Here is a 27416-nt window from a genome sequence, read left to right as displayed (position 1 = left end):
TCAGCGAACACCAAATTATCCATCTCAATTCCACCCAAACAATCCAAGCCACGTCTATTTGTCCCTGTTCTCTTTTAGTCCTTTGTACACACTCAATCAGTCTTACGATTTCGTGTTTGTCATTCTAGTCCCTTCTAAAAGACAGCTCCACTGCCCCATGTGCTACAACGTGTGCTGAACAAGGGGCCAAAGCCCTTCAGGTCACCAGGATTCCCTCATTATCCAGAAAAGTTACACGCATGGCAGATGTGACATCAAGGCTCACCACACCCATGATAACTTCCCCAGTCATCCTACCCCAAAAGGGGCCAGCTGGGGGGATCCAGAAGCCATCAGGCCAATGGGCAGCAAAGCTCGTCAGCTAAGGCCACCCTGGATGTTGCCCAGTGCACTGTGGAGAGAGTGGGACAATCTTCCTCCCTCTGGAGAATGGGCATCCTCTTGGGAAAACAAGAGCTCCCAGGCCACATACAGAGGCTAAAACGAAGAACACCTACCCGGCCTTGAAGCCAGAAGCTGCATCAGCTTGGCTGGCGATGGCCCAAGCTGTGGTACCACAGGTGGTGGCAAGTGTGGGAGGACCAACCGCTCTGGGGCTAGCCCCAGGGTTCAAATCCTGCCTCTGAGTGAACATGGGGTAGCTGCTTAACTTTTCTGTGCCTCAAATTTCCTTATGAGTAAATTATAGATAATAAGTGTTCTTACCTCATAGGTTCCAATGAGAATTGGCTGAGTTAATGCTTGTAAAGAGCTTAGAACAATGCTTAGCGCACAGCAGGCACCCACTCAATGCTAACTAGCTATCACTATCATTAATGAGGTCAGGGGTGAGGGTTCCAGACCCAGCCCTGTGTGAGCTGCCAGCTGTCACAGTCATGGCTGGGAAGGGATGACCCGGTGTGGCCAGGCAAGCCCTGGCCCATCCCTGCTTCACAGACAGGCCTGGCGGGAGGGATGAATGGGGCGCTGAAGTGGCTGCCACCAGACTCACCTGCAGCTGCAGGACCTGCTTCTCGAAGGCGGCTGCCTTGGCCTCCAGAGCCTTCCGCTGCTGCTCCTCCTGCCGCGCGGCCTCCGACTTCTCCACCAGCTCCTTGCTGACCTTGCCGAGCTCCTGCCGGAGTTTGGCTAGCTCCGCATTCTGCCTGCAAGAGAGGCACCAGCCCCTGACTGACGGACACAAGAGGGCTCGAGTCAGCCCTCGCCAGCCTTGAGAGCTGCCCCCAGGTCACGGGACTGGTGGTCTGAGCCTTCCCTCCATGGCACCCGCCCCTTCCTAAGTAGCTTCCAAGTCTTGGAGCCATTACCAAAGCCCCTTTTGCATTATCAGCGACGTGTGGTTGGATGTGTTTTGTTAAAGATGTCATTTTCCCAGCATACTGTCAGGACTAGTAAGAGCAAAGAGCAAAGTGTGCACCAAAGCATGCTATGGAGCCCCTCCTGGAAACAACTGGAAATTCAGACAGAAAAAAGGCAAGACAAGACGCTCTTCTCCTCATTGCCAATCTGGGTCCAAACAAGCCGTGGGATGCAGGCTGACTCTCCTCAACACCCCCCACAGGGCCGGGGGCAGCAGCCCGTTGGAGTTCATGTGCCCTGCTTCGCTGGCGGGCTGGATGGAACATAGCCATGCTGGGAGGCCACCCAGAGTGGGAGGCTGAGGTACTGTACAAAACAGACCCTCCAACACTGCACAAAAGCTGGGGTCTCAGGACAGGGGAGAAAGCTCACAAGTTGCAGGAGGAGACAACTGACAGGAAAAGAGGAGCACTTCACAACCCGCCTTTTGCAGTGTCAGGAGCATAATCAGGATGCTGGCCTCCTTCACTAGCACAAAAGACACCTCTTTAAGGCAGGAACGACTGTCCAGCTGAGGGACAGTGCCAGATGGGATGAAGGAGACAGACAAGATTGTCCACAACCATGGGAGGCAGGAAACCTGGCCAAGACCAGCTCTGTTCTGCTGGCTGAGGGAGTGGGTGGGTCCCACCTCTCTGGACTTGGGTGTCCTCATCTGCACGAGGGGAGGCCACCCCAAAGCCCTCTCTGTGGAGCCATCAGCTCATGTTTTATGGTGCCAAGAATCAAAATCAGAGAGCTTACGGAAGAGGCTGGACTGCAGTGCCCTGGCATGGAGGTGGGAGGCTGGGTGGGCCCCTTGGGACAGATTTGGAGCTTTGGGGGAGGCCTGGGGACACCCCTCCCACACAGGCAGAGCTTCCACAAACTGACAGTCAGCTACCACTTCAGGGTGACAGGTTTCCAGGATGAAGCCTGCAGCAGATACTACATGAGAGGGAACCAGAGTGTTCCTCTGTCCCCACGTTCAGCTTCTGCTTGTGGCTTCTGAGGAAACCGCAGCCCCGAACCTCCAACCTATCAATGGGCCAGGATGGAGATGAAGACGTGCACACATGCACACCCAGAGGGGACCTCCTAACAGAAGGGGCTGGCCTGAGGAAGGTGGCCTTCAGATCTTACTCTGTGCCAGTGGGGCCACCAGCCAAAACAGACACGTGGGCCCAGCCCTGGGCTGAGGTTCTCTCCACCAGACCTCCAGCTAAAGGACTGATGGTGCCAGAACTCTCTGCTTTAGTCAGTTCTCCTCCTGGCCAGAGGAGATGCTCCAAGGATAATGCAGAACTCAGAAAGTCCCTCAGGATGCTTCAGGCCAAGAGAAGGCAAAGAGATGGGAATCAAAAGAAAATGCAGTGGAGCTTCCTCCAGGCCAGCGTGTGGAGACAGCGATGGCCAACCCAGGGAGTGGGAAGAGAGCCACGGTGTCCTTCACATGGCGAGGTCAAGTGCTGCCTCTGGGCTCAGCCCACTCTCTGTGGACATGCCAGCACTCAGCTTCCGAGAGGCAGCTAAGAACAAGAACTCCGTAAGCAGCCGGCCCATGTGCTGTAAGACACCACTCACCACCAGGGCAGCAGAAGCCAATGTCCCCTGCAGCACAGAAGACCCCATCCCCGCAGAGAATCGAGGCACTCAGCCCACAGCAGGCCCACTCTGCATGGAACTCTGATCTTCAACAATCTGCTTGGCCTTGATACTCTGGGCCAAATCAGGAGCTTTTAAAGCCTCACACATCAGGATGTTGTGAAGACAGACATGGGAAAACTATCTGCTCTTCCAGGAAAGCAAGATGCTGGCACCAGCCAGGACTGAGGGGCACTGAACACATGGACACCGGCCATGGCAGGCTGGAGCTCACCCACTCTCCCTGGGGCCTGACCATGTGAGAGGACACTGGCCACGCGTCAGAAGGCTCAGCCGCTCAGAACCAGACAGGAGATGGAGGATCAGGATGGAGCCCTGAGTGGGGAGGTGCAGAAGCACAGCTAGCCCCAGATCCAGTAAGAAACTGGAGGGCACCGGCTGCAGCCTCCCCACCCCACGATGCACCGTCACAGTGTCCAACTGGGAGTGCTGAGCTTACTTGCTCTCCACCTGGCTTGTGGCCTGGTTCAAGGCATCCCTCAGGATGGAGTTCTCCTGCTGCAGACGGGCTAGCTGCGTGTTGGGGCCATTCTCCAGCTGCTCCTGAAGAGTCCGGATCTGAAAAGTCACCAATCGGGCATCAGAGTGCCGCTCGGCCATACAAAGCTGATTTCTGGGGCAAGCTCAGCAAGGACACAGCCCACAGACAAAACCCCGAGGGCTCTGCCTTCTCCACAGCATGTTGGAGGACCCGAGAACGAGGGGCTGGAAACTTCATAGCTCCAGTGTCAGGGGCCTGGGGCCAAGAGTGACTGCCAGGCACAACACCTCTTCTCTCTCCTCTGCCTCATGGCCTCCGGCCTCTGGGTGGCTTTTGGGGCTCAGCCCAAAGCCCCAGATGTGCTCCACGCACTGTGCCTCCGAGGTCACCCTGGTTGACTGTTCTGAGACAAAGCACACGGCCACAAGCACAGCCTATAATTACCCAAGGAAGCCTTGTTCCTACCCTCTGACCTCCCGTGGCACATCCCAAGATGCACTGTGGGGAGGAGGCTGTGGCCCACAGGAGCAGAGCGCAGGTTTCAGGGGACAGAGTCAGGGCTCGGACGACACAGGCCAGGCTGGGTGGACACTCCACTGGCCTTGAGCCCCATGCCAGGGCTGCACAGTTTTCAGCTGTACATGAAATTCTCTTGTTTTATGGGTCCTCTCAACCTTGAGTGGAGAAGGTGGAGCCAGCATTACTCCAAGGTCATGTGGCAGCTGAGAACTTGAGGGGAGATGGGACATGGGGCTGGCCACATGGGATCAGGCTGTTTTCAAAAAGTGTTCTTCAAAATGCACTTTGGGGCCAGCCCTGTGGCCAAGTGGTTAAGTTCACACACACTGCTTTGGTAGCCCAGGGTTTCATAGGTTGGGATCCTGGGCGTGGACCTAGCACTGCTCATCAGGCCATGCTGAGGCGGCGTCCCACATAGCACAACTAGAAGGACCTACAACTAGAATATACAACTAGTTACCGGGGGGATTTGGGGAGAAGAAAAAATAAATAAAAAATAGTTAAAAAAATGTGTTTTACGTCTTCCTGGTTATTAATGTTACACACACACAGTAGGCTGGCCATCACCATCTAGCCAGATGAAACAAACAAAAAAAACCTTCCAAAAACAAACCAGATTCTAAAGACCCCCACTGTGCGCATCCCCGACCGCCCCCGTTCCAGCCCTCCCTGCGCCTCCCCGCCTACCCCGTGCCCCTGCGGCTGCTGCCCACCTTGCCCTGCAGCTGCTGCACCTCCCCACCCACCCCGTGTCCCTGCAGCTGCTGCCCACCTTGCCCTGCAGCTGCTGCACCTCCTTCACGTGCTCCCGGTAGCTGGCCTGCATGCGCGCCTGCACGGCCGTGATCTCCTGCTCCCGGGCCACGAGCTGCTTTTTCACCTTGGCCTCCCCGGCAGCTGCCTTGGCCTTTTCTGCTGCCAGCTCCTGGGAGGAAGCAGAGGGCAGAGGGGGCGGTTAGGCAGCCAGGGCAGGAGCTCATCAGATGGGACCAAGATCATCACAACCCAGAGCATCGCCTGCAGAGCCCCAGGATCCCTCCTCCTCAGCTGTCAGACAGACCCAAACCAGCCACAGCCGAGATCATGCAGAAGACAACGAGGTGTCCCCGGAAAACCCTGCTGGCCTGACTGGTGGAGGGCTGGAGGTCAGGCCTTGGCCACAGAGGACACGGTGAACACAGGCAGGAGCTGGGTAAACAAGGCATGCTGTCCCTGGGCTCTCGAGAGACACTGGCTGAGTCCTGCAGGGATTACAACACCCCAGCCTGGCTTGGTCCCCAACATCCAGACCCTGGAACACCCACTTCTACTTGAGTGCCTTTGTCAGGACCGACAAGGCAGCAAGCCTTGATGGTTGGGTAGGGACATGGAGAGCAGCCCATCCCACCCTGGCTGGGGGGTCAGCTCCACTCCTGGAGGCCCTGGGCCTCCATGGGCAGCCACTTGGTCCTCCACCCCAGCCCAGGGAACATCTGCTCCGGTCAGTGTCAGAAGCCCATGATGGAAACGAGATGCTGGGGCTGCGACATGGAGCCTCAGGCAGGGTAGAACACAGGGTGGGAAGGGCTGGCCAAGGGAGAGGGGCTGGCTGAGGTCTGTGTCATCCCAGAAGGAAAGGCAGTGGACGGAAGCCACACGGAAGCATGGGGTGACAGTGTGAGGAAGGGTTGGTGTAAGGGGCTCCTGGGGTAGGGATGCTCCCTGTCCAGTCGGCCTCCAGCCAGATGGGTAGCTACTTGGTGTGGGCCCACTGGCCTGGGTGACTGGGGAGCAAGTGTCCTGTGAGATTCAAGGCCCTGTCCCTTCCCCGTTGTGGGCAATGGACCAGAGAAGTGGGAAATTCTCTTCCTCTCCAGGCCAGGGCTACCAGTGAGGTCCATCCCAAAGGGCAAGTGTCCCTCCTGCCTGAGATGGGAGGGAATTAGAGGCGGGGGAGGGGCTGGGTGAATTGGGGTGTCTACTGGGTGCCAGGGCTGCTCCATGAGCCTGGCATTCCATGGGACCAGCTGGGACCCAGTGGCTCCACTTTTCAAAGACAATCATCCTCCTGGCTCCACCCAGGGAGAGAGCCCACAGGAGCATGAGGTCCACGCTAAGAATGCTTCATTGATTATCTACAGAAATGGGAGGGGTGGCTAACATTGTGTACCCACTCTGGGACAAGCCAGCGTCTTGATCGATTCTCTCAGTAACGTGAAGATCATGACCCCCAATTTAAAGCTGAGCACCCTGAGCCTTTCAGAGGATGTGCTGTCCAAGGTTGGGGAGCAGCTGTAAGTGGCAGAAGTGGGGCTAGAACCTGGGACTGTGGGAGCCCACGAGGGTCCTGCTCGCTTGGCTGCCCTGGGAACCTCTAAAGAAGCAGGAGAGGGCAACTGAGCGGGGACTCAGGGCTCCCCACGATTCCTCGAACGTGCACACCCCACCAGCAGAACGAGCGTGGTGGGCATGGACTGAAGCCTCCACACACAGCATGCAGGGAGGCCCCTCTATTTGCTGGGGTTCCTGGACAACAGCCCCCTGAAGTACATGGTCCAGCCTCAGGAGAAAAAATCAAAGCTCAGAGAGGTCCTGGCGCGCCCACAGCCACACCAGCAGTGGGTGGTGCAGCCACACGTGGGCTGTCCCCTGTGCTCTGCCTGCCTCTGCTGCCACGCCCAACACGCAGAGGCCGGTGCTGAGTGTCTGAATGGAGACAGCCTTCCCCACCCTGGGCAGGCCTCCTATAGTTCTGGGAATCCCCCCGGGGCTCAGGGCGCAAAAGTCCTGATCTCCTGGGGACACGGTCAAGACCATCAGAATTCAATGAGATTTCCTTCCTTTTGCCTCTGAGCTTCTTTCAAGGGCAGAGAAAGGCCAGCTTTTCTCGGGGCATTTGTAAAGCCCTCCATAGCCTCTTTTTCTTCCATGAGCTCAGAATCTTCCTGCCAAGCCAAGCAAGGTGGCCAGAGTCACAGGGGACAGATACAACAAGGCATAAGTGCAATGATGACCTCTGAGCTGGGATAGGAAAATGGGGCTCCAGAAGGCTTCTCGATAGAGAGAGACAAAATTGAGTCTCCAAGGTTAAGGAGAAAATTTCCAGCCAGTAAGCAGTGAAGAGCACTTGAAGGTAACGGAAGAGCAGGGGGAGAGGCCCAGAGGAGGCAACAAAGGGCGCGGCATGTCAGGAAGCAGCCGGGTGGGGGCCAGAGGTGGTGCTCAGGGGTGCAGACTGGGGCCTGAAGATCAGGAGCCGAGCAGAGCTTAAACAGGGCCCTCCCAGGACCATATGGGCACTTGAGAGCCCACAGGGACCTCCTCAGGCTGCAGGGAGGAGGACGTGGTCGGGGAGGGAGGGACGCAGGGAGGGCCCTGGCTGGACGCAGCACCAGACTCCTCCACTCGGAGCCAAGGCCAAGAGCCCTGGAGGGCGAGCTCGGTAATAAAAACCAAGGGTGCAGCTCAAGGCCAGGGAGACAGTCCGCCAGGGGAGGCTGGAAATGCACCTGGACCGGGGAGGGTGTCTGTGCGTCAGCTGCCATCGTGGTTTTGGAAATCTCATCAAGCTGTCACCACTGAGGGAGGGCAGTAAGCATCTGGCACGAAGGGTGGTATCTAAGGGGCGTCCCTCCTCACACCTGCTGTGCTGCCCATGGCAGCCAGAGACCCCAGCAGTGGGGAAGGGACAGGCCACCGTCATTGTCAGAGGGTACACCTCCTCAGTCTCACACCGCCAGCAAATCCTAAATTCAAGGGGGCAGGCACAAGGAGCTAGCCAGGCACCCACCCAGCCAACCAGCTGTGGGAACACTCGTTCCCGTTTCCTCTCACTTGAGCTTTATTTTAGGGGTCAACAAATTTTCACAGGGATTTTTCAGTTTGTCCAGAAAGAAGGTACAGAAGAACGGCTCCCCGAAACCACAGACTTAACCAGCGGCGAGCCGGTCAGCTGGCTCTCCGGGGTGGAAGGGCTCTGCGGTGAAGGGCTGGCCCATTTCCGTGGTGTAAAGCTCACGGCTGATGGGACACTCCCAGGCGGGGCAGGAGAGACATGCACAGTAGGCTCTTGTGGGTAGGGCCAGGGGCTCCAGCCACCCTGCATTTAAGCAACAACCTAAGACGGGCTCATGTGAAGGCCGAGTGTGGACAGCCCACTGACATGTCGAGGCCCACCGGGCAGAAGGCTAGCGAGCTCTAGGGAAGGCCACAGAGACCTGCCTTTCCTTTTTTCTCCTGGGCAGAGCATTAACCAAGAGTAACCACCCAAAGGCTGGTCATCTGCTCCCGCTGTCCCCCACCAAATGATCTTTCCTGTCTGCCTCAGAGCCATGTCCCTCGAATTTAGGACAGAAACTCAGGCTGCCTCATTTCCAATCTCCCAGAAGGAACAAATGGAGGTGCCCAGAGGAAGGCCTGCAGCCCAGAGGCTGTGGGACATTCCGAGGCCCAAGCCACCTCCCTGCCCCTGCTGCCTGGTGGAGGAGGCAGGTGAGCAGGGAGAGGGCGAGAGCAACCTGCAGCATTTTGCTGTGAAAAGACAGCTTTCCCATGGGTGCACACAGCCCCAAGGGGCTGGGGACCCGGACTTACTCCTCAGAAGGGAGAAACTCCAGTGAGTTCTGAGAGAGGGGAGAGCGGCCCCTCCTGCCACATGTCCTGACTCATCCTGAACGAGGCCCCAGCTCCTCGTGCAGCCCGGACCTATGGCTGACTGTTACTCCTGAGTACACATGATACCTGTCACTAGAGGCGTTTCCCTGCAGGGTTACTCCGCTGACATCAGAAAAGGGAGAAGAGCAGCCCCTCGGCACCCTCCCCATGAGTTTTTGCTCCAATTCTCAACAACGCAACCCTGGATCAACTGTGCCCATCCTCCTTTCAGAGCACGCAGCCTCAAAGGACGGCCCACCGCTGTGGGAGCGGCCAGCAAAGTTCTGGTCCATCCCCGTCACACACTGAGGGCCCCGACCCCTACTGAACGTCCACGCATTCTGCTGGTCTGAGGGGAGCCAGTGCTCCTCGGAGCCACAGGCTGCTCCGGGCGAGCCGCAGGCCGTCAGAGAGCAACAGTCCTCATGCCATCGCGCACTCACTGAGAGATAGTTCCACACTGGCAGACCCGAGCGAAGAGCCGTGGTGGGAAAGTGACCCCAGGATGCACGCGCAGCACTGGCCACACTGGGGTTCTCGGGACAGGGCGAGCGCTCCACGCACCTTATTGAGCTCCCTCAGTTTGCTCTTGGCGACAGCTGCGTCTTCCTGCTCTGTGGCCAGCAGCTTTTCCTTCTCTTCAAGCTGGCGTTTCAGAATTGCCACAGGGTCACCCTTCTGAGTGGCCTAGAAATGTGCACAGAGCCATGTCAACAGAGGGCACGGACAGACACCTGGTTTGTCCCCACTCCAGCTATCAGACTCTGACCCAGGACAAGAGCAGCAGCCTGTTGATGTGGCGGCAGGGGCTTCAGGACGAGCGGGTCCATCCTGACTCCAGACCCTTCCAGGGGAAGGCGCCCCGGCTCCAGCCGCCCGGTTTGCAGGGCCTCCAGCGCAGCGTGCGAGGAGCTGTGTAGGCCAAAAGCTCTGTCTCTGAGGTAATTTTCAGAAGCATGGTGCTTCCCACTAACTCAAGTCAACAGTGGCCAGGGCCTCTTCCTGCCCCACTGAGGGGCAGCTGGCCACTGTTTCTGGCCTGGTGCCCACCCCTTAGCTGCTGTGGGTAGCTGCAGGCTGAAGTGTGGAGGCTGTGGGAGGGGAGGGGCACTCTGGGGACAGTGGCCTGAGCTGAGCCTGGGCTTCTCTCCTTGGAGGAGGAGGGGTCTTCCTGACCTCCGTCAGCCACTCATGCCCAGGTCGCCCCCGTGCTCAGTGGGCGAGGAGCTCCCTGCCACTGCATGACACACATCACACCTCAGTGAGGGCCAAGGGCAGTAACCTCCACTGGCCTCAGAGCAGGGGCCACTGGCCTGGCTCTCAGGACACCCCAATATCTCTAACCACTAAGGTGCCACAAAATTCTCCAGCAAAATTACCGACAATTCCAGCTGTGATCAAGGAACAAGCATGTCCACGTAGCACCTCCTGGTGGCAGCTCATTAGCCACAAGCACCAGAGGGTGGGTGCCAGCCTCTGAACTGGCCCCCAACAGCAGGAGGGAACTTGGAGAAACCCTCCAAGGTTTCTGGGCCCATCACAGGGGCCCTCACAAACACAAAAAGTTGTGTTCCCTCACAAACGAGGTATCCCTACAGCCCTGTTCTTGTACCCTGAGCCCTGGCCACAAACCAGCTGGGCCCCAGCACCTGTGTGGCACCCCCAGCCCCCCGAACCACACAGCCCTGCCTTGGCTCTTAACGGCCTCTTATTTCAGCGGCCAGGCCACGGCTGGGCTGTGGCAGAAGCTAAAGCATCCGCAGGGTGACTCATGTAGCCTGTGCCTGGGAAGGGGCGCAGGGTCCTGCCAAGAGGGGTAAGTGGAGGCTGTGCCAGGAACACTGTACAGCTTGGTAAGCCGGGTGTGGTCAGCCCGATGGGCATCGCCCAGGGGAGGCTAGGGCCCCAGGACCAGGTAACCACTGCAACTTGCCAGCCCCTGAGAGGGAGACAGGGAGGGGCAAAACCACCCTGGCCAGTTGCAGTGGCCACTAAATGTGGCTGGGGGAGGGTGAGCCCACCTTATGCCAGGTGTCCTGAATGACGCCTGCCTTCTCGGACAGGATCTCGATGAGCCGCTGGGCCTCGCCCTCGTTGAACACCATGCTTCCGACGGTGGAGACCAGGCTCTTGTAGGGCAGGTAGAGAGGGCTGTCGGAGTCTGGGGGCCCTGTGCAGCGAGAGAAGGAGCAGGCCCTCAGCCTCAGATGCCAGCAACCAAGCCCGTCACACCTGGGGCAGAGGGGCCCGTCAGAGCCGAGCGCCCTGTCCAGCTGCCCAGGGGCTTGAGAGCTCTTTCGGAGCACTGAGAAATGGCGTAAAGTACAGGTCCCCACACGACCCTAACTGCCCAAAGACAGCAGAGGGGGAAGGTCCCCGAGTGAAAACAGGCTGAGCTGTCTTGGGTCGGGGGAGATGTCCCTCCTTTTTTATCATCAAAATGAGCAGAATTAAGCAAGGCATACTTTCCCCAAAGGTGCTTTTGTTCTTCCTTCTTTTTCCAGAAAACCACTTGGCCCAGTTCTTGCCCTGCACGGCCCAGCAAGGTTCACCTCCTGCCATGACCAAACCCTTCAGCCCTGCAGGTCCTGGCTGACCAGCGAGCCCATCACTGCCCACACACACAGATGCCCCCAGCCACACTGTCGCAGTCAGGGGAGAAGGATGGAAGCAGAAGGCCCATGTCTCCACGGCTGCTTCTCTGTGGTCCCCAGGAAAAGGAGGCTGGTTCCCACACACCAGGTTCAAATACCCTATTTCTAGCTCCCCCTGGATGCAGCCGAAGGCAGGTTTTAGGAGAGGGAAGGCTGGGCTGGGTTCTTCCAGAATGGGCCTGCCCACTTGTCAGTACATCAGTGACCTCCTGAAGGACACAGAGCCACGTGCCAATGACTAACTGCCAGTTCTGAAACACCCCTGGTGCCCCCTCCAAAGCTTCACTCGCATCGCAGGTTCTCCTTCAGCCTTGTAGGCCGGAAAGGGGGAATGGAGGTGCCCGTCTGTGTGGCAGCAGCCCCGCCTGAAATGTCCACCGCATGTGGAGGCCCAAATCTGCCTCAGCTGAATGACAGGGCCAAAAACGAGCCGGAACAAAGCAGCAGGCCGGCCTGCAGCAGCACCTCCAGCTAGGCCCACCTCACCGGGGACAATGGATGGAAGGTTTCCATAGCAACCCTAAATTCTCTGGCTTGTCACAATATTTTCACTTCCTAGTCACAATATTTTCATCACAAGTCAAAGCATTTAGCACGATACCTTAACGGCGGAATGCCGGCCGTGGGCGAGCTGTTGCTGTGAGCACCTTCACTCTAGGACATCCTACCTCAGTGAAGCTCGGCAGAGCACAAACAACCACGCTGACACCACAGGCCTAAGAGCTCAAGGGCGTCAGGAAAATGGGTATGGTGGGGGGTGCCCGTTCAGCCTTCTTTCTCTTCATTGAAATACGTATATAATACAAAATAATTTTAATGGTAAACTTACGCACACTAAGAAAAATTCTGAGTACAGTTAAGCCAAAAGAAAATAAAAACCACTCTCATGTTTGCTGTTGGGAGAAAACCCCACTGTTAGCATTTTGGTTTATGGGCTTCCTGCTTTTCCCCGTCAGCCTGCAGACAGACATGTACTGCCAGTGTCTTCTGGAAGAAGGATGTCCACTAGTTTCAGAGACATGGCTGGAGTTAGACGGGGCAGGACAGCCTCTCTGAGCTGGTCACTGAACAGACATTTTCCTTTCCTGACTGAGAAAGGTCTACTCCCCGTGCTGTCCAACATGCTGGCCACTGGCCATGTGTGGCCATTGGGCACCTGAAACGTGGCTAGTGCGAAATGTGGTGTGCCACATGTGGAAGTACACACCAGATTTCGAAGACCTGGTAGGAACAAAAAAGAATGTAAAATATCCATCAATTTTTTATTGATTACATGTTGAAATGACAGTATTTTGGGTAAATTCGGTTAAATGAAATATATCATTAAAATTAATTCCATTTGCTTTTTGTTTGCCTTTTTTGATGCGGCTACTAGGAAAGCTTCAATTACAGCTGTGGCTCACATGGCTCACATTGTACTTCCACTGGACAGGCTGGTCTACTCCTTTCCAGCCCCGGGGACCCCAAAGCGCTCCGGGCTGAAGTCCCCTGTGCCCCTTGAACACTCTCCTTGAAGACCACCCTCCTAGGCCCTGGGGCCCCCACACTGGGATGATGGGCCACAGCTGAGACGGACCGCTGTCTCCTTCAGAGGCATCACCTAGTGGTCTCGACAAATGTGCACTCCCTCCTGGAGGGCCAGGGGAGACGAACCCCGAGACGCCCTGTCCACAAAACGTTTCTGAGAGTATTCCGGGAGAGCGCCATTCTAACACACCTTCATTGAAACTTTCCAAAGTAATTATGTTAAAGTCATTAGATATTTTAGCGAACAAACTAATAAAAACTTGTAACAAGTGAAACAACCCAAAGCTGTATACACTGAACTCTCACTGTCCTTCCCCCATGCCCTCACAGAAACTTCCATGGCCTTCTCCATCCTCATACAAACACTATCTTTTAAATTATCTGTAGAGAGCCACAACTGTTCATTTTTTCATTAAATGTCTTGGGTAAGAACGGTGCCATCTTTAGTCCCCTCGAGTTCCTGTACAGGATCTTTCCACCAGCATCCTAGCCAGTGAGGACCCAAAGGAAAGGGGAGTAAGACCTGGATTAGGAGATTTCATTCTCCGCAGGGTTCTGGCGGTAAAGCTCCCACCACAGCCAGTGGAGCCCGGAACACAGCCACAGCCTATCTTGCAGCCCTGCTCCTTGGTTTGTGCCCTACATTATCACTCCTCGCCATGTTCAAGAAAGCTTCAGGGAAAGTAAAACTGAAGGAAAAAGAAAAGTACTTGGAAGCAGGAAGCAGACCTCTGGACCTCCGCATGAGTCACACGTATATCCGGGCTTCAGGATCCTCTCACTGGCACCCAGGAGCCAGCCCTCCAGGGACAGAGCCCACACCCCTCGGACCCCCTGGCTCCTGCCTCACCATCGTCCGCACTCACGAAGCCGAGGGGGCAGCGCATTTAGGGAAGCCAGGACCCTGCCTCCTGGTCCCTGGGCTGAGAAGCAGGCAGCGCTCAGACACTTACGCAAGGCCTAAGTTCCAAAACGATGCCCCCATGCGACGCGCCGGGAGGCTCACCACCTATGTTCAACTTGTCTCACAGAAAGGCCTTTGGGAGTCTCTCTCGCACGGTCAACTGTGGGTCCTTCAGGGAGAACTTTCTCTGTCTGCATCATCACCAGGATCCCAATGGCCAGGTCTCAGCCAACGGTCTCAGGGGCTCGGCAACCCAGCTGTTTCGGCGGCAGCTCTCCCGCGTCCAGCTGCTGCAGGCTCCTGCACGGCCCACACCCGGCTCACTCAACCGACAGGCAGGGCGTCAGAGCCACTCCAGGGAACGCCTCCCAGGGGTGCCGCGGCCAGTCACCAAGGGGAGGGGTTATGGCCACAGCCCTGGACCGGCCATTAAGAGGTTCGGCTCAACTCCAGCTGTTGCTACAGGTGCCCAGCAGCCCCGCCCAGGGCAGGCTGGTCCAGGTGGTCTCCAGACACAAAGTATGCGCCTACTGTGTACCTGGCAGTCTGCAAAATGCTGGGCCTGGGAAGGTAAGTTAGAGGTGGAACTGCCAGCTCCAAGAGGCAGTGGAGACACAGGACACAGCACACGTGGCAATCACGCAGCTGAGCGATACAAAGGGAACCTGGGGAGTGTGAGCTGCTGAGGAAGCAGCCAAGGCAACGACACCAGGAAAGGCTTTTAGAGCAGGGGAAGCTTGAGGCAAACACCCCTGAGCAAGGAGAAGCGAGGGCTGGGGTGTCGGGGAGGGGAGCGACAAGGACAGGCTGGTCGGCCCTCCTGATCAGGTGCAGGCCTCAGAGGAGCCACTGGACTCGACCTCTGATGGCCACGGACACTACCATCTGGTGTTTTAGATGCACCAGAGCAAAGTACAAACACAGTCCTGTGCCACAGAAGACATTTCGGTCAACAATGGACCGCATACAGGACAGTGGTCCCCTGAGATGAGCACCCAGCCCAGGTGTGCAGCAGGCTATGCCACCTGGGTGTGTGTAAGTGCACTCTGCAATTCGCACAATGACAAGGCTGGCTAATGTACTTTTCTCACCAGGTATCCCAGTCGTTAAGAAACGCATGACTACAACGTCAAGAGCAACCCTATTCGAATCAGGCTTTTTCCTTTGGTTGGAGAAAAAAAGTAATCTGTTAACTACGTGGGTGGTTGTGCATTTAATGATGTCTAATGGAATTTAAAAATCCCATAGATTGAATGATTTTATTTTTCTCATTATACTTGTTTTTTGCCCCAAATTTCAACAAAATCAATTTTATATCTGAAAAATAAATAACACATCACAATATTTCCTAAAGAAAGACAACCCCTGGAGGACCTCTGGACAGGACCCTTCCGTGGGCTTCCTCGGGCATACAGACAGGTCCAGCGAGAACACGTCTCAATGGGCAATCGCGTTTCTACCGGATGCCTGCAGAAAGGACAGCAGACGTGCCACGGGGGCTCCCGGCCACCGCCACTACACTTCCAGACGGCTGAATGGAGAGTTGGGGAGAACGGCATCCAGCAGCTTCTCTAAGACATGGCAGTGCCACACTGACACTTGGCTCGCTTTCCTAGGTGATGCTTTTGTTTTTTTGAAAAAGAAGAGAAGAAAAAGTTGGGGTTTGAAGAACTTATGCAGAAAGTGAGCAAAGGCTCAAAAGCCCTGGAGAGTTTTCTTGAGTGCGTCGGACCCTGAGAAACTGAGTTCAGCTCGAACGGAAGTGCATCAGACAATCTCAACAAGCTCCTGTCCATGCTCAGCCCTGAGGAGGCAGAGCAGCTGCGGACAGGGCTGATGGAGACACTGAGGCTCGGGGCTCTGATCCCTGCCCTGCTACCTGCTGGCAGTGTGACTTCTGGGAAGACACAAAACAGAGCTGAGCTTTGGTTTCTGCTTTTGTAAAACAGGGAAAAGTACAAGTCCATCTCACAGACCACTAGGGGGATAAATGCACAGAAAGGAACTTCATGCACCTCGCACCGAACCAAACACCTGCTTGAGGAGTACAACGGTGTCATCTTCCTGGTGGTGGCCCAGCCCTGGGCTTCAGACACAGCAAGCCCACAGCGCACAAAGACAGGTGGGTGGGGAGATGGGCTAGGAGGGAGGAAGGGGTGTGGGTTAGGAGGGAGGAAGGGGTGTTGTTATCATCAAGCCACAGTTTAAGATGAGCGCCCCTGCTAAGCCACCTTGAGTAAAGTTTTCCCGGTAGGTCTGAAAATCCTTCCCTGTATCCAAGCCTCTGGTGACCCCTGCCCCAGGAGCTTCTAGAACATGATCCTACTTGTGCATTTCCACCTGCTCTGGCAGAGGGAGAAACGGCCTGGCGAGGCCTCACACAACAAGGAGCCGACAGGCCCCCAGGATGCTGCCAGATTCACAGATGCGGGACCTTCCTCTAACTTTCCCTCTGACCCCACTTATGACCACTTACTCGGTGCCAAGGGGCTGGGACAGGCCTGACAAGAACTGGACACTTTCTTTCCTCAGCCTGGTACCCTCCTGCCAAAGGAGCAAGGCCGTCTCTCTGCTGCTCAGAGGATGCCCGGCACTGTGGGCGGGGCTGGGCTGCCTCACAGCACCAGCAAGGGTAGGAGTTGTGCTTTGGTCCAGTGAGGGCCTGTTTATTCAACTCAGAGACAAATAATGGAGTTTTTGCTTCTTTTCCATTAAAAAAATAATACTGTTATAGAAAAACTGGAAAATGCAGAAGAGTAAAGGGAAGATATTAAACTTAACCCATAGACCTAGCCCCAAAGATGGCCTCTTTCTCCCACGTGGACTTGTGCATGAGTCTGACAGTTTAACTCGGTCATTGTGGGGTCATAAATGCCTGTATCTGTGGGCATTTTCTACCTCCTGGATGTTGGCTGATATGTCATGGCCTTCTGGCCCCAGAGTAAACAGCCTGCATCCACGGGAGGGGAACTGGGGTCTGGCATAAAGCCAGTCCAAGAGGGAAGGGCCAGGCCCAGTACCCACCTGGTCTTGGCCTCACTCAGCAGCAACACTGCATGAACCAAGCTCTAGAGGAAGCCCAACATTCTAGACTTGTACCAAATGTGGAGTTTCCAGAACGTGCATCCTGTACTTCCCCAGTCTGTCTTTGGTTCCTCCAGGGCCTAGGCCTGCACTGCATTAATCTGGACTCGCTTGCAGGTGCGGGAACGATTGGCTCTCCTGAGAGTGTAACACTATCACGTCCATTAGCACCTGCCCGGTGCAGAGGAGGCAGGCCGGCATGATTATGCAGGAAAAAACTAAATCCGAGGACAAAAACAGATTTTTAGGAAACCACCACTATGTTCACACACTTCTCTACAAGAAACGTGGCTTTTCCTAATAAACACCCTGAACGCTTGCTCAGGGAACTATCGGAGAACGAACCAGCAGAGGCCTGGACAGCGCTGCGAACACACAGAAGCTTTAGTTCAGAGAAATTTCCACTTCTCTGTGATTCCGTGAACTCCCTCTTCTCCAAACATTTAGAAAAGAATCTGTGCCTTTTGTAGCAAATAGCAATTGTTTTCTCCTTATTCCACACTTGGGTTTATAATGCCCCCCGAAATCATCACCATTTCCACAGCTCCATGTGAGCAGTAGTCAGACAGAGGGCACTGGAAAACACTCGTGTGGGTCTCGCATCATTCTTCGAGAATAAAGGTAAATGGTGAAATGTCTTTGGAAAGCAATGCAGCACTGTCTTCCTAAATTAAAAACGTGCCTACCTTTTGACTTAGCAATTCCATATCTAGGAATGTACTTTATAGAGATACTCACACAATGCCATACATTTGTAACTGCAGCATTAATTTTAGCAGCAAAAATCTGCACACTACTTAATGTCACTTAAATAAATTACCATACACTCATACCATGGACTACGATGAGCTGAAAGCCGCAGCCTTGTAGGCGCAATATGGAAAGTGTTGTGACCAGAACGCTGGTAAGCAAAGAAAGCAAGTCCCAACGCTGTTTCCACGCGTGCTGGGGTGACGAGCAGAGCCTCTCCAGGGATCACCCGGGAAGTGGGTGGTCACTGGGACGGAGTGGAAAGGAAGACTTTCAATTTTCCCCCTCCGGCTTCTTACACTGTTTGAGTTTTGTTTGCCAGAAGCACATACTTCTACAATAGTAAATTCTAGAAAGCAAGGGATTAGGAAGGCAGGCGTTCACTGTCAAAGCCGGCCTTAGACAAGTGGTAAAAACCTGTCACATGACCCCAATTTGCTCTTGTAGGAAAATCAGATCAGAAATTCTGGAATAGTTCCAACTCTGGCCTGCAGAAGCAGGCCGTGTGCCACCTCCACACCTGCCAGGTCTCTCTCTGGGGCTCCTGTCAGTGGGGGCCCCGTGGGATGACAGGGGGATGGGAGACCCCTGCCATGGTTCACGGCACGGTACAGTGTGAGAGGCACTGCACGAGGGGACCTGCACTGCTTCTGAAGACACAGACTACCTCTTGATCTCACGGAGCTGGGGGTGGGGAGTGGCTGTGTCCACTGTGAGGGCCCGAGGACGGCCTGACACACCAACCAGAGGACAACACACATGCAAATTCAGGAAAACGAAAAATCAAGTATGGGAAAGCATTTTCTCCCTGTCTTTAGGCTCTCAGATACGCGGAAGAATAAGGAACGTCACCTTTCAGGTGCCCTACCAGCCGCACACATTACCCTGTGCGAATGGGTTTTCATTCCGGTCCTTTCTGACAGAAAGGCCTTTGTGATATTCTCACTGCAACCTCAAACGGCAGGTCCCCCACCATCTGGGCTGATCGATATTCGTTTCGGCTGCCTTTTATATTTTCTAGGGTTTGATTTCTTTTTAAATTAAATCTAATTCATCCAAACCTTACATTTTTCTAGTCTGAGCCAACTCTTCCAAACCTTGAACATACTGACATTTCTCCTCCCCAGGGGAAAGACGCTCCCTCCTCTCGCCCAAGTTCCTCGGGATGACGTGGTCTACTTCAGGACCATCCTATTCCCTGACCTGGCTGGCCTTGGGCCAGCACCCTACTTGGAATGACAATAGTTTGGGAAGATGTTCGTACATCAAAAAGAACTAGCCGTCCAAAAGCCACTTGAAAACTGATCCAATATTCTTACCTATTTTTCTCTCCAGATGGCACTTTTAGAATAGTTTTGTCAAGTTAAGGTGGGGGGGATCTCATTTGAAATTCTGGCTGGAAGAATAATAAACCACTAAGTTAACTTGGGAATAAGTATCATTTTATCTACAAGAGTTAATCTTCCTTATCCTGGACCAGGGTATGTTTTTCTCTGTTCACATTTTCTCTGAAGCACCTCACTTGAGTCGCCGTGTGGGTTCACACAGGCCATCGGTTAGGTCTTCCTCCTAACAAAGTTCTTCACTACCTCAAATTAGGACCATTTTGACTCTCTTTCTAATATTGTCATCCCGTTTCATGCCTTATTTCAAACGTCCAAAGCCATACATGGTAATCATGGCCTAGGACACAGCAAGCTCTATTCTGAACACACCTGCTGTGAGAGAGCCAGAAAGCAGGCTGCTTCTCAGTTCCAGCCCTGTCTGTGTGTCTCAGACGCCCCCGTCCCAAGGTCAAGTGGACGATCACCTTAACAGACAGGATGGTGTGCCTCCCTCCAGCCTGAGGAGGCAGGGCTCAGGCTGCGTGTTTGACAGGTTGACCTGACCTGTGGGGTCAGTCGGGCTGGTCCTTGACCCTCAACAGGAGGCTGCACCCACTCACAGGTGAACCAGGGTGCTGCCAGAGCAATGCCCCCCCAAAAACTGGCAGAGGAGGAAACCTGAGATAACATAATGTAGCTTCACAAAGGGGCAAGAGAGGGAAATCCAGCTAAAAACACAGGGCCCTGTGCTACCTGGCACAGGTCCAGACATTTCAGACTCCCTAAGATGCCGTGTTAAGACAAACACAATTTTCCACATCCACTAATGGCTAGTCAAAGACTTAAAAAAAAAAAGAAAAGAAAGAAAACATAAGACTACTGTACCAAATGAATGATGAACATGGTATAGGACCTCACTGGCCTGACTTTTATAGCAATATGCACTAAAAAGATAACAGGAAAGTAATGTTCTACATTATCTAATCTATCTTATATATAATATCTATATTAATGCTCCATTAAATAAGAGGGGTGAGGGTAGCAAAGAAGGGAAGCTGAGGGGAGGAGGGTCGGTAGATGCCATTACTCCTTAAAAACATTACCCTACCATTATTCACTCAACAAACACATAGAAAGGAATAAAGCTCTGCTAAGGTACCAGGTGAGGTGAGAACACAGAACAGGCTGACAGAACGCAGCCAGACGTCTAAATAAGACTTGCCAAGACATGGAACTGTTCTAGATTGTGTAGTGGATGGAATTACTGTGCCTAATTTTTCACTTCTCCTTGTACTCACAGCTTCTCTCATGTCAGTCTGCAGTCCCCTTCCCGCCCCTTGACTCAGGATCAGTCATATGACTTGCTCTGGCCAACAGGATGCTGCTTTGAAATTTGCCCTTTTATGGCTCCACCATAACCTGAGAAGGGCCTCTGCCCTCAAGAGTCACTGAAGCTTCAGCCAGGGCTCCAGAATGAACACATGTGGAAGAGACTTACGCTTGACTGGCAGAAGGAGCATGAAACAGCTACCCAACTGAGGCAACCCAGAGCAGTCAATCTCCAGCCAATTTAACAAAAACATGATCAAGAATGAATGGCTTTTGCTGTAAGCCACAGAATTCTGGGATGTTTGTTACACAGCCTTGTGGCAACAGCTGACTGATACAGATGGCTTCCCCAAAGGGAATACATAAGCCATTTAAAGACAGCTTGTCCCTCCAAGTTCATAAGGAAATCAAAGCTACTTACCAGGCTCACCTCTCTTCTTTGAACCAGACTTCTTCTTTGCAGGAGCCTCTTGCTTTGGTGCCTCCTGGCTTTGGACCATATCTGCATTTTTGCCCTGGACAGGAGCTGACTCTGCCTTTTTTCCCTGATTGGCAGATGCATCCACCTTTTTGCCCTGGTTCGGGGTCCCCTCTGCCTTTTTGCCTTGATGAGGGGCCCCCTCTGCTTTTTTCCCCTGGTTCGCAATACCCTCCACCTTTGTGCCCTGATTAGCAACTGAATCTGCCTTTTTGCCCTGGTTCTGGGCCCCCTCTCCCTTTCTGCCCTGGTTAGGGGTCCCCTCTGACTTTCTGCCCTGGTTAGGGGTCCCCTCCACCTTTTTGCCCTGATTCTGGGCCCCTTCTGCCTTTTTGCCCTGATTCTGGGCTCCCTCCCCCTTTTTGCTCTGGTTCGGGGTCCCCTCTGACTTCTTGCTCTGGTTCTGGGCTCCCTCCACTTTTTTGCCCTGATTCTGGGTTCCTTCTGCCTTTTTGCCCTGATTCTGGGCCCCGTCTGTCTTTTTTCCCTGGTTCAGGGCGCTCTCTGACTTTTTGTTCTGGTTTGGAGTGCCCTCTGACTTCTTGCCCTGGTTCGGGCTGACCTCTGACTTTTTGCCCTGGTTCAGGGTTCCTTCTGACTTTTTACCCTGGTTTGGGGTTCCCTCCCCCTTTTTGCTCTGGTTCGGGGTTCCCTCCCCCTTTCTGACCTGGTTTGCGGTTCCCTCCCCCTTTTTGCCCTGGTTTGCGGTTCCCTCCCCCTTTTTGCTCTGGTTCGGGGTTCCCTCCCCCTTTTTGCTCTGGTTTGGGGTTCCCTCCCCCTTTTTGCTCTGGTTTGGGGTTCCCTCCCCCTTTTTGCTCTGGTTTGGGGTTCCCTCCCCCTTTTTGCTCTGGTTTGGGGTTCCCTCCCCCTTTTTGCTCTGGTTTGGGGTTCCTTCTGACTTCTTGCCCTGGTTCGGGGTGCCCTCTGACTTCTTGCCCTGGTTTGGGGTGCCCTCTGACTTCTTGCCCTGGTTTGGGGTGCCCTCTGACTTTTTGCCCTGGTTCGGGGTGCCCTCTGACTTCTTGCCCTGGTTCGGGGTGCCCTCTTTCTTGCCCTGATTCAGGGCACCCTCTGACTTTTTGCCCTGGTTCTGGGTGACCTCTGACTTTTTGCCCTGGTTCGAGGTTCCCTCCCCCTTTTTGCTCTGGTTTGGGGTTCCTTCTGACTTTTTACCCTGGTTCGGGGTGCCCTCTGACTTTTTGCCCTGGTTCGGGGTGCCCTCTGACTTTCTGCCCTGGTTTGGGGTGCCCTCTGACTTTTTGCCCTGGTTTGGGGTGCCCTCTGACTTTTTGCCCTGGTTCGGCATGCCCTCTGACTTTTTACCCTGGTTTGGGCTTGCCTCTGCCTTTTTGCCCTGGTTCTGGGCCCCCTCTGCCTTTTTGCCCTGTGCAGTGCCAGTGGCTGGAGCACTGGCCTTGGCACCCACTGGGGGCACAGCCACCATGGGCACCTCCTTGGGTGCGGCTTCCAAGACGGCAGCCTTTGAGGTGAGAACCTGGATGGAATTCACTACAGAACTGACTGCTGGTTCCACCTTTGCCACTTTTTTCTCCTTCTTCTTTTTGTCCTTAGGGGAGGAGGCCGGCTTCTCTTGGGGCATGGCTGGTACCGTGGCTACAGGAGCAATGACCACAGGTGGCTGCACTGGGGTTGGAGCCACAGCCACTGCAGGTGCCCGCACTGGGTCTTTGAGGAGGATGGTCATGTTGGGGGATGGCTCATGGTCAGGTATCTTCCCGTTGGGTTTCTCTTCCTTTTTCTTGGTCTTTCCTTTCTTTTCTACTGTTTTCTCCTTCTTTTTCTTCTCTACTTTGTGGTGGTGAGTTTTCGCCATCTCCTTGCGCTGGTTGGCTAGGGCTTCTTCATACGATGTCTCCTTCATGGAGAAGGTCGACACCAGGAAGATGCCAATGGCAGAAACAACCATAAATCCACCAAAGACCACAACCCCCAAGGTTTGAGTGTCGTAAAAATCCATCCTGGCTTGCTTTCCTTTCACCTGCCAAATACATACACGTAGATTACTTTTTGCAGAAACTGAGACGTTTCACAGTTTCCATCCCCACTCCCACCACCAAAGGTAAGGTTTTAATAATTCTTCAGACTGATAAAATCAAAGAAGGCAGTCTCTGATGTCACCATTCTTACCTGCCCCTCTGAGAAGTGAGCAATTTTTTTTTTAAAGATTTTATTTTCCCTTTTTCTCCCAAATCCCCCCAGTACACAGTTGTGTATTTTTGGTTGTGGATCCTTCTAGTTGTGGTATGTGGGATGCCGCCTCAGCATGGCTTGGTGAACAGTGCCATGTCCGTGCCCAGGATTCGAACCAGCGAAATCCTGGGCTGCTGAAGCAGAGCGCACGAACTTAACCACTTGGCCACGGGGCTGGCACCTGAAGTGGGCAATTTTTATGCAAGATACGAGCAGTCCCTCTTAGTGCGGGGAGACACAAAGCAGTAGAGAGACGCGAAGTGCAGTTCTGGAACTGGGCACATAATGCCCAGGAGAGTCAGAAGCCGCGATCACAATTCAAGATACGCCCTACTGCAGGGGTCAAAGATGCACACGAGCAGAAGGACAGGCCAGGGATACAACGGCGAGTGGTGGCAAAAATGCCCCACTAAAATTAGGGAGCCAGTGTCACACAGCCAAAGCTAATTGTAGCAATGTAAGTACTGTGTTGAGAGATCTTTTGCTTTTTCACATTAGGCAAGAAATCTTTTTTTTCTCAATGTGAAATTGACTGATTTAAGAAATTAGATGTGAAGCAAACCAAACACACGCACAGGCTTTCAGCCACACGCCTTCTGGCCAGCAGGCCCCTGGCATGCCATCTTGACTCTGTCACCGCTCTTTTCCCCAGAGCTAATAAACACAGCTACCCAGGGTCAGAGACGAGAAACTTCGCATTACAATCCTGAAAAGCGATTAAGAATTTAGTAAGGAAAAATGGCCTTTTGCCAGTGAAGAGTTATGGAACCTTCATAGTTCATGCATTAGGAAACAGGAAGTGTCGGTCTTCGGAAGCCCACCAAAGAGAAGACTCCAGGTCTGGACTTTCACATCTGGAGGCTTTCAAGAGGGAGGGAGGACGGCACCGCCAGTCCCAATCCTCACCCTGGGGAGAGGCCTCTTTGCCAGGTAACACACTCCAAACCAAGAGGACGAACCGCCCCTTCTCACTGCCCACGGACCAAAGTCCGAAGGGTCAGAGGCAGCCGGGTGCACGCCTTCCTGATGACAGCCTAGGCAAAGTTCAACGCCAGTGAGAAACTCCAAGAGGTCTATTTACTCAGGTGCATTCCATGTTTATCAACCAATTTTGACGCTGTTATCACAGTCCCAGTCCCCTGACCAGGGAGAGAGAAACAGAGCCCAGATCCCTTAAAGGGGAGCAGCAATGGAATCAGTGAACAGAATGCGAGCTCAGAGGGGTGGGTAAGGGAAGGCAGAAGAGACAAGGGAGTGGAGGGGAGAGGTGAACGGGTTCCCGTTAGCCTGACCACCCAAATCTCTAGACCCTGTGGTAAGCCGAGTCCAGGCCTCTGTTCCATTGGGAGTGGGGAAGGGAAACAGAGTGGGAACTTCTAAATAACAATCATGAAATCCAAATTTTGACATTAGGGCATTTTTAAGGGACTGAGAAGAGAGACTGTTTCAAATGTCTCAGCATCATGTTCTGAGAAAAATCACTCTTGTTGCAGAACAACACACAGCCTCGCTGGGCCTTGCCAATAAAGCCAATAAAGCTTGCAGGAAGCGGGTTTAACGCACTCCCGACAAAGCTTTGCCACACGTGCCTCCCACAGTGGTAACTCCGCCGGCTGCGGCGGTGACACTTCCTGCTCCCAGACTGTGACCCTGGGCCTGCAGGACCAAGTCTAACTCTTCATTCCAGTTGCAACTTCTGCAAATGAAGTCGGAGGCGGGCTCATGGAGCCTATGAATCCTAAGCAAGTGGATTCTGACCTCTGGCCATGGGTTACGACAGCGTGATCTGCAGCCACAGTGCCCTCATATGTGACAGTCAAGAGAGGCTGTCCCCAGTTAGCCTTTTCAAGAATACACCCATAAGATAAGTGTTGAAAAGGAAACTGGGCCTGGCTCAGCCCTGGAGGGATCCTGTGGGTGGGAAGGCAGGGACAAAAGGCCGGGAACGTCCAATGGCCAACCTCCATTTCTTGGTGGGCATCCACCAACTGTAACTCTGGGTCCTCACAAGGACGGCTCAGAACTTCACCAGTGTCGACACGTTCAGGTACAAACACTACATAATACTCGCTATACTAAGTCTATTCAGATGACAAAAATCCTCTGAAGCACTCCCCTTCTCCAGAGGTAGCACAATGCCGGGGGCCTGGGTCCCCCTGGCTGAGGCTCCATAAGCCCTGAGTGGCTTCCCGACCAACAACTATGGTCTCGAGGGGCGTCTGCCGTGGAGCCACAGGGTCCCCAGGCCGGTGCGGTCACCGGCCTCCTACACAGTGAGGCCTGCTCCCTGCCTAGTCTGTGGGCTCTGTTCAGCCACATGGTTTAGGCAGAAAAACCAAAATTGAAAAATGAGCCTTGAACCTTACTAAGTTAAGCAAACAAACGATACAAAAATATACGCTCTGTTGAGAGCACAGAATCGAGAAAAGCAAGCCTGGGAGAACATTTTTCCTCCGCAGGACACACAAACATACGTTTGATAGCAGCAAACGTACGTTTGACAGCAGTTGTCTTCCCAACTTCGCAGGACAGGTTGCTCTAAAAAGGAATTACATCCTCACCACTAAATCCTGTGTTAGAATTTCTTTAACAGAAATCTTTCACGGGAAAATGAAAAGCCCTCATCTTAAGTAGTAATGCGCTGAAACATTTAAGGCCAAGGCCGCCTCCCCTCGGAATCTAAGCACACGCCAGCCGTCCCGCTGCCCTGCAGGGCAGACACTCCACGGGAGACCCGGCTCACGGAACAACGGGCGGGCGAGGCCTCCAAATGCGAGCCCAAGATCAGCTCTCTGGAGCTGCGCTTCTGAAATCCCGCCATCAGAGAAGGAGCCCCAGGAGGAATCTCCTCCAGGGCCACGCCCAGTGGGCAAAGAAAGAATCAGGCCAGATGTGTGCCCACTCATATCCTGTACGGCTCACCACAAAGAACCTACATTCTGTCAATTCCAAAAACTTCTATGACACGTATACTTTTACTTACTATTTCTAGTATGGTTAGAGTGTAAAGCAGAAAGGTGAAGAAAGCAACAGGTCACCCAGAGGCCCACCCCGAAGGTCTGAGAGAATAGCTTTTCTTCTCTTCCTAGGGGGTAAGAGTTCAGGGAACAAAAATGAGTGGAAACCCCAAATTCTTTACACATGGATACATCTGCTAACTTGCGCGCCCTGGCCAGTCCAGTCCAATTTGGTAACTGGGATTTTGGTAGGTTTTATGAGAAACCCCTGGGGCTAGGTCTCATCACTACCAGCTGCTCTGCCATGGTGTGGGGGCTCCAGGTCCATTTCCTGGGCACAAGGTGACCCACCAGGAAAGTTTAGGAAACCAAAACAGAATGACAATGACCAGAGACCCCAACAGATATGGCTGCATCAGGATCACCATCTCCTAATTTTTTAAATATTATAAAATATTTCAAATAGGCAAAAGAGTAAGAAAACTATCATGAATATGCATTCACCTACCACCCAGGTTTATCAAATCTATCTATCACCTCTCCTTCCAGAAAACCAGCAGCCAGAATGCGTCACTCGGCACCTCCACACACATTTATGCTTACATTGCAAATGTGTCTCCCCAAACAGCAGCGCTGCTTTCAGTGTTGCCAAGTTGATAAGCTATAGAAACAACACTACTGTAGGTATCACTGGGCAAAATTTTTTAAATTAAACTTTGTTTTTGATATTTATTTGTATAAATACACATAGTTTTAGTTCATTTTAACTCCTATGTTATGTAATTACATCACAAATGGAAAGGGGTCCGCACTCCTATGACAGGCATTTAAGGTTTTAAAAATGCAAGCTATTCACACAGACCTGTAGTGTGATCGGTCCCCCAGCTGCCCTGTGCCCCGTGCAGACTCCTCCAGGATGTACCTAGAACTGGACCTGCTGGGTCACGGGGGCACAGCTACACCACCAGATGCTGCCGAACTGCTCCCCAAAGGGGCAGTGTGGCGAAGGCCCTCCCCCCTCCACGTGTCTGTCAACACTGCCTGCTGTGGTCAAACCTGGGACACGGCCCAGTCAAACGGATGTGACGTCGTATCTTCCGTGGTTACTGGCCCTTCTAAGTTCTTTTACTGTCTACTACCTGCTCATATCTTTTGCCCATTTTTCTCCTGGGTTGTCTTTTTTTTTTTCTGATATCTAGGTGTCCTTAACATATTTTGGATATTAATCATTTGTTGTTTTAGACATGTTGAAGTCTGTGGTTTCTCTTTCAACCAATATGGTGCTTTCTGTATTAACTACTAATTATACTATTAATGGAGTCCAATTTATTAACATTTGCCTTCATGGTTTGTCATTCTTATTTCACAGCTCCTACCCTAGACTCAGACAGAAAATCACCATCTGGAAGAAAGTGTCACTATCCTTTAAACTGAAATACTTATGTTGGTTAAAGACAACACATCCCTATGGGCCAAGACTCTAAAAGGACAACATGGTTCATACAGAATGAAAAATCCCCCTTACACCCGGCCCAGTCCCCTAGGTTCCAACCGTTATGACA

The 27416-nt window shown here is 53.4% G+C and overlaps 1 protein-coding gene across 4 annotated transcripts in view; it reads right to left on the bottom strand.

Annotated features, from left to right (window-relative positions):
* Nucleotides 1–27416, bottom strand: part of RRBP1 (ribosome binding protein 1) — a 62127-nt gene that overhangs the window by 16936 nt on the left and 17775 nt on the right. For all 4 annotated transcript variants that reach the window (XM_044747908.2, XM_070485529.1, XM_070485528.1 and 1 more), the window contains 6 exons: nucleotides 20630–22685; nucleotides 10657–10805; nucleotides 9200–9322; nucleotides 4776–4928; nucleotides 3443–3561; nucleotides 992–1145 (listed from right to left, as the gene is read on the bottom strand). In XM_044747908.2, the coding sequence (XP_044603843.1) occupies nucleotides 992–1145; nucleotides 3443–3561; nucleotides 4776–4928; nucleotides 9200–9322; nucleotides 10657–10805; nucleotides 20630–22664 (2733 nt within the window). In that variant the 5' untranslated portion in view covers nucleotides 22665–22685. The remainder of the gene's footprint in view (nucleotides 1–991; nucleotides 1146–3442; nucleotides 3562–4775; nucleotides 4929–9199; nucleotides 9323–10656; nucleotides 10806–20629; nucleotides 22686–27416) is intronic.

Source organism: Equus asinus, chromosome 15, assembly GCF_041296235.1.
Source record: "Equus asinus isolate D_3611 breed Donkey chromosome 15, EquAss-T2T_v2, whole genome shotgun sequence".
Lineage (NCBI taxonomy): Eukaryota > Metazoa > Chordata > Mammalia > Perissodactyla > Equidae > Equus > Equus asinus.
Note: the sequence above shows the minus strand (reverse complement) of the source record. Positions and strands in the feature narration are given on the sequence as shown.